The sequence below is a fragment of the Ranitomeya variabilis genome, chromosome 5 (assembly GCF_051348905.1).
Source record: "Ranitomeya variabilis isolate aRanVar5 chromosome 5, aRanVar5.hap1, whole genome shotgun sequence".
Classification (NCBI taxonomy): domain Eukaryota; kingdom Metazoa; phylum Chordata; class Amphibia; order Anura; family Dendrobatidae; genus Ranitomeya; species Ranitomeya variabilis.
In genome coordinates this window covers 312,958,547-312,971,238 of record NC_135236.1, presented here as the reverse complement: position 1 = coordinate 312,971,238, position 12,692 = coordinate 312,958,547, and the positions used below count along the sequence as shown (strand labels likewise).

General features: G+C 38.7%; 1 protein-coding gene across 1 annotated transcript in view; it reads right to left on the bottom strand.

The window, feature by feature from the left end:
* Window positions 1-380: 380 nt before the first annotated feature.
* CAMK1D (calcium/calmodulin dependent protein kinase ID) overlaps window positions 381-12,692 on the bottom strand; it is a 362,392-nt gene continuing 350,080 nt past the window's right edge. The window contains exons 9-11 of the mRNA XM_077264591.1: window positions 6,915-7,002; window positions 5,322-5,454; window positions 381-1,085 (exon numbers count right to left, since the gene is read on the bottom strand). Of these exons, the coding sequence (XP_077120706.1) occupies window positions 958-1,085; window positions 5,322-5,454; window positions 6,915-7,002 (349 nt within the window). The 3' untranslated portion in view covers window positions 381-957. The remainder of the gene's footprint in view (window positions 1,086-5,321; window positions 5,455-6,914; window positions 7,003-12,692) is intronic.

The following is a 12,692-nucleotide window of genomic DNA, read 5'->3' as shown; positions in this document are numbered from 1 at the left end:
ATTTGATGGCATTCCCCAAGGATAGACCATTAATATATTTTCCTTGGAAATATGGTGCTTTAAATACAAATCATATCAGGGAAGGAGAGTGGGAACTGACGGATACTTCTTAAAGGGAACCTGTCACCTGAATTTGGTGGGACCGGTTTTGGGTCATATGGGCGGGGTTTTCGGGTGTTTGATTCACCCTTTCCTTACCCGCTGGCTGCAATATTGGATTGAAGTTCATTCTCTGTCCTCTGGAGTGCGTAAGGCAATATTGCCTTGTGCAGGCATGTACTCCGGAGGACAGAGAATGAACTTTAATCCAATATTGCGGCCAGCATGCAGCCAGCGGGTAAGGAAAGGGTGAATCAAACACCTGAAAACCCCGCCCATATGACCCAAAACTGGTCCCGCCAAATTCAGGTGACAGGTTCCCTTTAAAGATGCTTCACTGTTTACATACTGTGATGTGTCTCAGTGTTGTTATTCCCATAATGTACTATATTCTGAGATTTTTTCCGAATCTCATTGTTTACTTACTATATTCTCTGTCTCTGTGAGTAAAATAAAAAGAACACCATGATCTTAATGCAAAATATCATTTTAGCATAAAAATATAAAGTAAACCACCTAAATCAGTATTAATTAAATAATCCAGTTGAAACCTCAATTAATGAAAAAATACAACATATACAATACCAATACCCACATTGAGAATAAAGCAAATTATCAGAAAAAAAAGTCATGTCCAGAAGTAGGAATATTGCAAGACTCATGCAGCACCAGATACAGTCAAACTATTTTGCCTTATTGGAGCTGGAGCCATTGCAGTTTATAACACATGAACTCATCTTTGTTGAAGTATAAAATATGGCCATAAAAAATTTCCTTTATATACTATGAGTCCATCCTACAGTGCACAATTCAGAATGAAATCAAATGAGTCTTCTCCGTGACTCGATCTTTGGCTGCTTATTTGCTTCCAGAATGCACTGTTGTGATTGAGGCTGGTCTCGGCCTATGATCTCCACCTACTGCTGTGATAGCCGAAGACGAGGTTACTCCAGACAGGAAGCTATATGGGCTGGATGGAGACTTACCTGTAAAAAAATACAAATTATATGGAAAAACAAGGCAACATATTGTTTATAATTTACATTGTATTTTATAAGACATACATATTTTATATTCACAAATGCCTTATATTATCTTGTAAGCTTGTATTTTTTGTCAAACTGAACATGATTAAACAAATAAAAAAGTAGAAATGTAATATCAACACCTTAGAGGGGTTGTCCGGTCACCAGATATTGATTATATTGATGACCTCTATCAGGTCGGTGAAGGTCCAACACTGCACAGCTACACTGCTTGTGACAGAACAGATCCTATTCAATAGAACTGGAGCAGTTCTGCATGTACCCAGCAATGGCTGCTTCACACTGAATAGAAACAGATCATTTAAGAGGACCTTTCACCAAATATTTAGTATTGAACTGTATACGCAATATAATAGTGGCTGCAGTGTGGAATAAAATGTTTTTGCAGTTTTTTTTTGCTTGTTTTTTTAATTTTGCATTCCCGTTGCAAATATATTAGCAATCATAGTATTTGACACCTAATGAATTAACATTTTTAAGTTCAAGTGGGCGATATTAGACAGTTTTCACTGAGAGGAAACATGCCCACAGTGATAAGTGTCTGATAACAACACCCACTTGGACGTTTTTACAAAAGTAAATTTTTAGGTGTTCACATACTTTGATTGCTAATATCTCTGCAACAGAGATATAAAAAAAAAAAAAAATGTGTTATTCCGCTATTCAGCCCTATCACATTGTGTGTCTAGTTCAACATGAAAAATTGGAGAAAAGTCCTCTTCATAAAGAGGTTTGCTAACTGCTGCTCCTATTCTAGGAATCAGGCCCCATCAGCTGACTACCAGTGATCATACATTTATCATTATCTTTTGGATATAAGATAAATATATATTTTTTAAAACTTTAAAGGATTTCTCCAGACTTGGAGCTCAAGGCTGCAGTCACTTTATGTGACTGCAGCCTTGTGAAACCTCCAGTGTCAGTAGTGGACGGTCATGTGACTAAGTTTGCGAGTTGCATACTTCTGGCCACATTCTGACTAGACGTGTCCAGCCTCGCTCAATTCACTAGTATTGAGAGAGGCCGTGTATGTCTAGTCGGCACATGACCGCATGATGAAAACCGCATACTTACATTCACGCGCACACATCCACTTCCTTAACAAAACACTTATCTTTATGTTTAGATTTAAAATATGCTAAAATCTGCAGTTTCTAGAACCTATAAGCATTGACATGAAACCCATTTTAATTCTTTACTAAAGAAAGGTCCTCTGTTAAAGTCTCTGTGCACTTCAGATAGCAGTAGGCTGAACGACTGTTCGGCCAGTAGCAATCTCTCCCATATACAGATGCGACCCTCTGTGGTCTATGATAGCCTCTGCCAGAGATGTCTCATCTCTTAGAGAAGAATACAACTGGCCTTCTGAAATAGGACACGCCAGATCCTTATCTCCCCTGGCATCATCTGTTGGAGAAGAGTCTGGAGCTCCCATACACATAGGCGGCCTTAAGAGTCAATAACGTTCGGGGTCATATAAGTTATTATGATATACCACTCGTTTGTGTATAACTCTTAGCAGTATTTTAGATTTATTCTCCACTATAAATGAAACCAGCAAAATAGTCACCTCAGTCTGGACAAATAAGCTAATATAATATTTTCCTACGTGGTGAAGAGCCATTGGAAAATTGTCTGGTTTCCTGTTGGCTAAGGTTTACAGTAAAAAAAAGTTGAAAAAGCCAAACAGCACTGTCTGTGTTGTGTTCTAATGAGATTTCAGGGCATATCAGACCATAGAATAGCCTTTAAAAATACTTAACTTATAGGTATGGAATTTTCGGAAGTAAGTTAATTCTTTCTTTTAATATCTAAAATTAAACATTAGATAACAAGCAATAGAAAATACAGATGGCCTCTAAAAATTGAATTCTAATTAACGTGTTGTGAATGCGTGCGGTCGTGATGGCCACACATCAGAACCAGCGGATCAGCGGATATCGTGTTCACGACGCGGCCATCAGTTGTGGCATATTTGAAATGGATGATACATACTGCTGGATACTGTGTCCTCCTTTTCTTTCTTGTTGAGCAGTCGGTAGACCGAAACATCTGTTATATTGTACTAATTTTGGACTACTATTAAAATTGTCAAAAGCTTCCATCCATTTGATTTGGGTGCTGAACCTTTCTATGGTTTGGGACCCTAATTTAGCGCCTATACACAGGAGTTCCGTGATTTTACCCTGCCATTTATTTTTTTGCAACATTAGATTTTTATAAGTTTAGTAGCAAGAAATTTTGAGAAACCTAATTTTTAGGGGTCGATTCAGCTCTCAACTGCCAATCATCCCATTTTAAAAATGTACCCACCTTATAGTACTCAAAATAGTATTTAGAACATGTTTAACTCCTCCGGTGATTCACATGAACTAACGCAAAGTAGAAAAAAATGAAAAATTTTATGTTTTCCATTAAAATGTAGTTTTAATAAAGTTTAAGAAGAAATAGGAGAAAAACCTCACAATGATTTCCTACCTAACTTCTGCTGAATACATCAATACACTATATGTGGTCTTACTCTATTGTTTGGGTGCACGACACGTCTTAGAAGGGAAAGAGCGCATTTGTTTTTTAGAGCGCAATTTTTTTGCTGTATTTGATTTAGTTTGCCATAGTACATTTGCAGAGCCCATGGGGTAGTAATACAGGGGAAAGCCCCGAAAGTGACCACATTTTGGAAACTACACTCCTAAAGAAATGTATCTAGGGTTGTAGTGAACATTTTTACTCCACAGATTTCTTCTGTGAAAATTAAAAATATAGTTTGCTACAATATTATGTGAATTTAGTTAAAACAAAGTATTGCTAGAAGAGGTAATAAGAAAAAATACACCTTGTATTTCATTACTTAACTTCTCTTGTCTACAGAAATGCCCTATATGTAGCTGTATGACCCCATTTTGGAAATCCTACCATTCAAGGCATTTATCAAACTGTCTAGTGACCATTTTCACTTCAAAAATGTCTTCAAGAAATTAATGTGAAGTGGATGGAAGAAAAGTTAAAATTGCAATTTGTTTTCAAATTGAGATGGGAATGTGGGGGTGAGGTTTCGACACTGCCTGAGCGGCATAAGTTGTATATTAACTTTATTCTGTGGGTTCAGTAAGATTATAGAGATACCAAATGTATATAGTTTTATTTATAGTTTACTATGTTTGCACATTAAAAATCATTTGTTATATATATATATATATATATATATATATATATATTTATTTTAGTGGCGCCAGATTTTTGGAGACATAACCTCTTATTTTTCTGTTGATAGAGTTGTATGAGTGCCATTTTTGGGTGGATGTGACTTTTATGATTTTTTTTTGTTCCATCTTTTGTGAGATAACTTGACATAAACAATAATTCTGACTTTTTTATGGTGTTCATGGGTGGGGGATAGATAGCCTTTGTATTTTCTTTTTTTTTTTTTCCACAGACAATGTCTAGTTTATTATAATTTACCACTTTTTTTTTTACCACAAAATCTAATTTTTCCATGACAATAATGTTTATATGTGTCTTTATATTGTAAAAGCAGTAACTTTCTTATGTTTTCGCTAACTGAGCTGTATGAGGGCTTATTTTTTACGTTGTAAACTGTAGTTTTTATTCTTAACTTGTGATACAGTGTAATACATTAAAGCTAGTGTTACACAGGGATAGGAGGAGATCACACATAATCTCTCTTCTGTCCCTTGGCAGGGAAAGGGTTCATGTCACAGACCTTCATAGCAGGAGCTCATCGGTGAAAGGACTTGCACAACATCAAGAGATAGAACAGGTTCTCTGCCCCTACTTTATAAGGGTCCCAAATGTCGTAACAGAACCTGGTGACAGATTCCCTTTAAAGTGAAACTCCAACTTTGTAACCATTTAATCAAATATATTGAGAAGAATAATATATTATTTCCTACCATTTTCCTGTTTAGATTGTAAGAAGCCTATGTACCATTGATGCAATGCTCGTAAAGCCAATCATCATCTGCTGAAAGGCATTGTAACAGGTTGTGTCAGCATTTCATTGAAAGACTATGGGCTGACAGACATTGTGCCTGCATTCTGCAGCAAAGGTGGGAAATTTCCTGTAGCCTTTTAGATTATTCTTGGATTCTGCTTGAAGAGGAAGCAATTCTAATTGTATTATATTATCGGGATCACTGAGAACAATTTACTTACAGTCTTTATGACTTGTTCCATCTGGAAGAGGCTTTGCAGGGCTGTGTCCACTGGACATACTAGAACTGTCTTGGCTGCTTCCTAGGTGCAATCTTCTCATGTGTCTCACTACGGCAGTAGCATTAAATGCTTGCTGAAGGTGGACAGAACATAAATGTTAGAAAAGGTCATTTGCTTAAAGGGAATCTCTCAGTAGGACAGACCCTCCAAAGCCATTTATATGGGCAAGCAAAACATAGACTGTTGTATAAAATGATACCTTGATTTTTGTGTTTCGTTTACTTTTTACAGAGAAATCCATGTTTTTCTTAATATATACAGTAATTGAGCCATTAAGATCTATGGGCCGTACATTGGTCTCCCTGAGAATCTGCATCCACAGTTTATTTTACATAAAAGGGGGGCGTTACCAGCAAGAGACCTGTAGATCAGGAGAGCAGACTGTCAGTCGTTACATGTCTCACACTGGTAGCAATCTCTTTCATATAAAATAAGATCAGGAATTTTCAGGAAGATCTATGTCCGGCCCATAGAACTTAATGGCTCATTTGCATAGTTAGAAAAATATCTATTTCTCTGGAATAAAACATAAGATTGCAGATATCAAGATATCATTTTGTTCATCTTTCTATGACGGCTTTGGAGGGTTGATCCTACTGACAGATTCCCTTTTATATTTTACAATGGTTAAAATATTAGTCTCGTCAAAATTATTAATTCTATAATCCATCCTAACTCTGGCCCCACCTGACTTCTGTAGCCTTGCCAGCTCACACAGCGTCAACTGAGTGGATCAGTAGCTGTTTTACCATTCCATAGATTTACATTAAAAAGGGACTTCGGGTCCACTTATAAGCCCCTTTGTCAGCCAGCCTGATTTCAGGTTTTGTGGGCTAGAAGAAGAATGGGGTAGAGCTGGAAACCGAAGAAGATGGTCTGTAAGTAGTTTAATACCCTCACTATACATTATATACATAATTAGGACAGATCACAGAATTTGATAAGCCTTATTCTTTAATAAAAGCATTTTCACTTAAAAAAGCAGGTAAGATTATTAATTATGCCACCATCCCCCTGCCAAAAATAAAGGTTTAAGAATTATAATACTAAAAATTGTGTACTATTCAATGTCATCCTAGCCAATACAACTGCGCACTTTTGCTCTATAATATACATAGACCTGTAACTTAATATTTACTTTTATCAGCATTGCACAATTTTTAAGCAGCCCAAGATCCATCACCACAACTTTGGTTCCTACCTACAATACATTTTTTAGCGATTACCCAGCACATAGAGTGTATGGCAGACCCCTATTCCAGCTGAGCTTAGGTTTGAGAAGAAATAGAATATTACTAACATGAATCATAAACGTGTTGTGTTGCAGTAGCTTCCATTAACAACAAAATCACAAAAGTTCTGTGAATAAATCTTAACTTTAATATGGAACTAATTGAAATTTTCAATTAACCCAATTATATCTTAAGGAATCATGATTTCAAATACCATTTTTTTCTATTTCATTTACAGGCTACCGCACATCTGCAGTTATTTAAAATAGTAGAAAAAAGATATGATTTTGTAAATACTTACCCTCCATTTGCTTTTTGCAAAGTTTTTACGGATTTGTGCGCTAACAGATTCGTGTATGTTTTTACATAGAGCTGTATCTCCGGCAATCCTGAAAAATATTCCAAATATATAACTTATATTTTTGCATGTATAGTTTGATAAACAGAGATACAACTATTTAGTGATGGACTGTCAAAATTACCTGTAGCACAAGTAACAATGCAGCACAGTAGAAAAGCTAACATAAATGTTGGCCTCTCTGAGGCCTACATAACGTGGACCTTTCACCAGGTCAAAAGTGGTCCAGTTTTGATCTTATTTTATTCTCACTGCTCCAGTGAGTGTTGCATTTTTTTTTGTTTTTCCAAATCCACCATATACAGTGTCATGTAAAAGTTTGGGCACTGCTGGTCAAAATTACTGTTATTGTGAACAGTTAAGCAAGTTGAAGATTAAATGATCTCTAAAAGGCTTAAGGCTGTGTGCACACGTTCCAGATTTTTTGCGTTTTTTCGCTATAAAAACGAGATAAAAATGCATCCGTTAAGCATCCTATTAATAGAATGCAATCCGCAAATTTTGTGCATATGTTGCGGAAAAAAAACGTAGCATGTTCATTAATTTTGCGGATTTATTGTGGATTTCCCGCTATTTAATGCATTGGAAAGCTCTGTAAAAAAATGCGAAAAATCCGCACAAAAAACGTGCAAAAAACGCATGCGGATTTCCTGCGGAAAAAGTCCGGTTTTGTTCAGGAAATTTCTGAAAATAATCCTGACGTGTGCACATAGCCTAAAGTTAAAGATGACACATTTCCGTTGCATTTTAGGCAAAAATATATAGATATTTAAATCTTTTACAGTTTAAAAATTACAAAAAATATAATGAGCTGATGCAAAAGTTTGGGCACCCTGCATGATTAGTACCTTGTAAACGCTTTCTGTAGCCAAACAAGAGTCTTATAATTCTTGTTTGAGGGATTGTCATCCATTCTTCCTTGGAAAATTCTTCCAGTTCTGTGAGATTCCTGGGGAGTCTTGCATGCTCTGCTATTTAGAGGTCTAGCCACAGATTTTCAATGATTTTCAGGTCAGGGGACTATGAGGGCCAATGTAAAACCTTCAGGTTTTTTTTACAGATGGTGTTGTTTTCAAAATGTATCAGCTTGTTTAGAGGTTATTTTGCATAGTTCTGATGCTGAATATTATGGTTGATTTGCCCATTTTCATTTTTGCAATATTTAAAATATAAAATATTTTTTTTTGCATTAAATACAAAGGAGGTGTGTCATCTTTAACTATAGGCCTTTTGTAGATCATTTCATCTTCAACTTGCTTAACTGTTCCAGGGATGCCCAAACTTTTACATGCCACTGTAGTTGAAGAGATATGGACCTTTTTATGCAGTGCTAATTTTCATGGTCTTTTCCAAGGGGGTGATGCTCACAGTATAATAATTTGATATATGCATACACTTGACACTAAAGTAGCTGGTACAACGAGTGGGATTCACAGCCTTTCTTAAAGGGTCACACTCTAAGGTCGGGGTCACATTAGCATGTAGCATTCAATGTGAGAGCAATGGATGGAATATACTAACGGCACTCAGCTCAAACTCTGCTGCGATCGTGAGCATGCAAGAATTTTATCACAGGTGAAAAGAAGGAGAGATCACTCCATCTTCTCCATTGCTTGTCTCAGTGTATTTCGGGCTTCACTTGGATGACATCTCAGTGCAGTCCAATGTTTTGCATGCACCCTTTGACTTGAATGGATGCACACCCTTCGGTGATACGCTGACAATCGCATCATGCCAGATCGGCATGGGAAAAAATTATTCTCAGATCTGCTCTACTTCATTGAATGACATTGGTCAGAGTACAATGTGAGATTTTCTCGCATTGTACTCTTCTATATTATACAGCAGGGCGAGCAAGACTTAACAGTGATCCTTTTCGCGTCATCACAGCCATTCTATTCATTAATTAAGTTTTTGTTTTTTCTATCTATCTTTCCTTAGGGTATATTTATATTCCTTCAGTTGCATTTTCCATCTATTTCTTACATTTTGTCTTTAGGCTGTGCATTACACTATCCTATTTCACATATTTATATACTCATTAATAGGGAATTTGCTAGGGCAGTTCTTTGGATGCCCTGTTCCTTGTGATGCAAAAATATTGTTTTTACTATTTTAATTGGTTTCAATGTAATATTGTGTCTCTTGTTTGATACTTTTACTAAATAAAAAACTGATGTTTTTGGCATATATATTGTTTATTGTATTACATGGGTGCTAGCGGTGGTTTAAACCATCTCCATTTCTTTATTGTATCACAGGATAATAATGCAGAACAGCCAAAGACACACCACCAGAGATTCATATGATCCATGCCCCCTTGGAAAGACCATAAAAATTAGCACTGAATAAATAGGTCCAAATCTTTGGATTTTGCAGAATGTAAAAAAAAAAACAACAACCTAAAAACTCAGGGGAGCAGTTGGAATAAAATAAGAGAAAAAGTGGACGCTTTTGACCTGGTGACAGCACCTCTGTAAATAAGGCTGAACTGAAATTCCAGAAATGGGCCATGGAGTATTCTAAACCTGTCATCCTCCTTCTTATTGCCTTCCTGGCCTAAAAGTCAGTGATCCCTGCAGTTTTGGGTGAGTGCTGTTGTGCCATATAACTATGAAAGCAATATAGAAATGTAATGTAAATCATACATTTAAGTCTATTGGTCTTTTTTTATCATCTTTAACCAGTTCAGCTAGGTTACTTACCCTCATTCCTGACCAGGCACATTGGCAGTTTTTTCATACATGCGGTTTAAAGAGCTGTAACATCTTTTCTCATTTGAATAACCAAGTAATTTGTACATCTTTCTTTCATGATAAGTGGTGCTTCATTTTTATGTCACGGTCATGTTGTCTTATTTTTGCTGATATCAGTGGGAAAATATGGCTATGTGCACAAGATGCAATTTTTATGCATTTTCGCTGCGTTTTTTTTACGCACGAAAATGCTCTAAAACTGCAATGGAATACTAAAGCAAGGTAATGCAATGACAATCCTGAAGTGTTGTGCACATGATAAGTAGATTTCTGTCCGTATTTGCAGCGTTTTATTTTCTGCAGCACGTCAATTCTTTTTGCAATTCTGCAGAGGTTTTGACTCAGTAACTTCAATTGAGTCAGTCAAATGTGCAGCAAAGACGTATTTGATGCTTATTTCCTGCAGATTTGCTGCCAAAAAAACGATTTGTCAAAGGGAAATGTTGTCAGAAGGAGGAAGTGTGTGGGTGGAGAATATGTGCATGTGGAGAATATGTGTGTGTATCTCTGTGTGTGGGCGGACAAAATGTGTGTGTTTGGGCGGAGAATATGTGTGTGTCTGTGTGTGTGGGAAGAGAATATGTATTTGTCTGTGTGTGGGCGGAGAATATGTGTGTGTCTGTGTGTGGGTGGAGAATATGTGTGTGTGTCTGTGTGTGGAGAATATGTGTGTGTGTGGGCAGAGAATATGTGCGTGTGTTTGTGTGTGAGCGGAGAATATGTGTGTGTGTCTGTGTGTGTGGGCAGAGAATATGTGTGTGTCTCTGTGTGTGGGTGGAGAATATGTGTGTGTATTTGAGTGGAAAATATGCGTGTGTCTGTATGTGTGGGGGCGGAGAATACGCGTGTGTCTGGACAGAGAATATGTGCGTGTGTCTCTGTGTGTGGGAGGAGAATATGCGTGTGTCTGTGTGTGTGGAAAATATGTGTGTCTATGTGTGTGGGTGGAGAATATGTGTGTGTGTTTGGGTGGAAAATATGCCTGTGTCTGTGTGTGTGGAGAATACATGTGTGTCTGTGTGTGGACGGAGAATATGTGTGTCTCTGTGTGTGGGTGGAGAATAAGTGTGTGTGTTTGGGTGGAAAATATGCGTGTCTGTGTGTGTGGAGAATACATGTGTGTCTATGTGTGTGGGCGGAGAATATGTGTGTGTGTGTGTGGGTGGAGAATATGTGTGTGTGTTTGGGTGGAAAATATGCGTGTGTCTGTGTGTGGAGAATACATGTGTGTCTGTGTGTGTGGACGGAGAATATGCGTGTCTCTGTGTGTGGGTGGAGAATATGTGTGTGTCTGTGTGTGGGTGGAGAATATGTGTGTATCTGTGTGTGTGGGCGGAGAATATGTGCGTGTGTCTCTGTGTGTGGGCGGAGAATATGTGTGTCTCTGTGTGTGGGTGGAGAATGTGTGTGTGACTGTGTGTGTAGGCGGAGAATCTGTGTGTGTGTCTGTGTGTGGGCGGAGAATGTGTGTGTGGGTGGAGAATATGTTTGTATGTCCGTGTGTGGGCGGAGAATTTGTGTGTGTGTCTGTGTGTGGGTGGAAAATATGTGTGTGTCTGTGTGTGGGTGGAGAATATGTGTGTATCTGTGTGTGTGGGCGGAGAATATGTGCGTGTGTCTCTGTGTGTGGGTGGAGAATATGTGTGTCTCTGTGTGTGGGTGGAGAATATGTGTGTGTTTGGGTGGAGAATATGTGTGTGTCTATGTGTGTGGGCGGAGAATACGTGTGTCTCTGTGTGTGGGTGGAGAATGTGTGTGTGACTGTGTGTGTAGGCGGAGAATCTGTGTGTGTGTCTGTGTGTGGGCGGAGAATGTGTGTGTGGGGGGAGAATATGTTTGTATGTCCGTGTGTGGGCGGAGAATTTGTGTGTGTGTCTCTGTGTGTGAGTGGAGAATATGTGTTTGTGTCCGTGTGTGTGGGCGAAGAATATGTGTGTGGGTGGAGGATAAGTGTGTGTGTGTGTGTGGGCGGAGAATATGTGTCTGTGTCTCTGTGTGAGTGGAGAATACGTGTGTGTCTCTGTGTGTGGGTGGAGAATATGTGTGTGTCTGTGTGTGGGGAGAGAATATGTGTGTGTGTCTCTGTGTGTGGGCGGAGAATCTGTGTGTGTCTGTGTGGGTGGAGAATATATGTGTCTCTGTATATGGGTGGAGAATATGTCTGTGTCTGTGTGTGGGCAGAGAATATGTGTGTGTGTCCGTGTGTGTGGGCAGAGAATATGTGTGTGGGTGGAGGATATGTGCGTGTGTCTGTGGGCAGAGAATATGTGAGTGTGTCTCTGTGTGTGGGTGGAGAATATGTACGTGTGTGTCTCTGTGTGTGGGTGGAGAATATGTGCGTGTGTCTCTGTGTGTGGGCGGAGAATATGTGCGTGTGTCTCTGTGTGGGCAGAGAATATGTGTGTGTGTCTCTGTGTGTGGGTGGAGAATATGTGTGTGTATGTGTGTGGGTGGAGAATATGTGTGTGTGTCTGTGTGTGGGAGGAGAATCTGTGTGTCTGTGTGTGGGCGGAGAATATGTGCATGCGTCTGTGGGCAGAGAATATGTGAGTGTGTCTCTGTGTGTGGGTGGAGAATATGTACGTGGGTGTGTCTGTGTGTGGGCAGAGAATATGTGTGTGTGTCTTTGTGTGTGGGTGGAGAATATGTGTGTGTCTCTGTGTGTGGGCAGAGAATTTGTGTGTCTTTGTGTGTGGGTGGAGAATATGTGCGTGTGTCTCTGTGTGTGGGCAGAGAATGTGTGTGTGTCTCTGTGTGTGTGGGTGGAGAATATGTTCATGCGTCTGTGTACCCATGTGACGAACAGCCTATAGTGATTGGACTTAGGCGTCGTCTAATGGGACTACTACTCCCATCCGGCTACGTCTTTTGTCTCATTTAACAGAGACAGCATGAGCCGATGATGGGAGAATAGTCTCATCATCCGGCTCCAGTGTTCAATTGTAAATCAAAATATTTACATAAT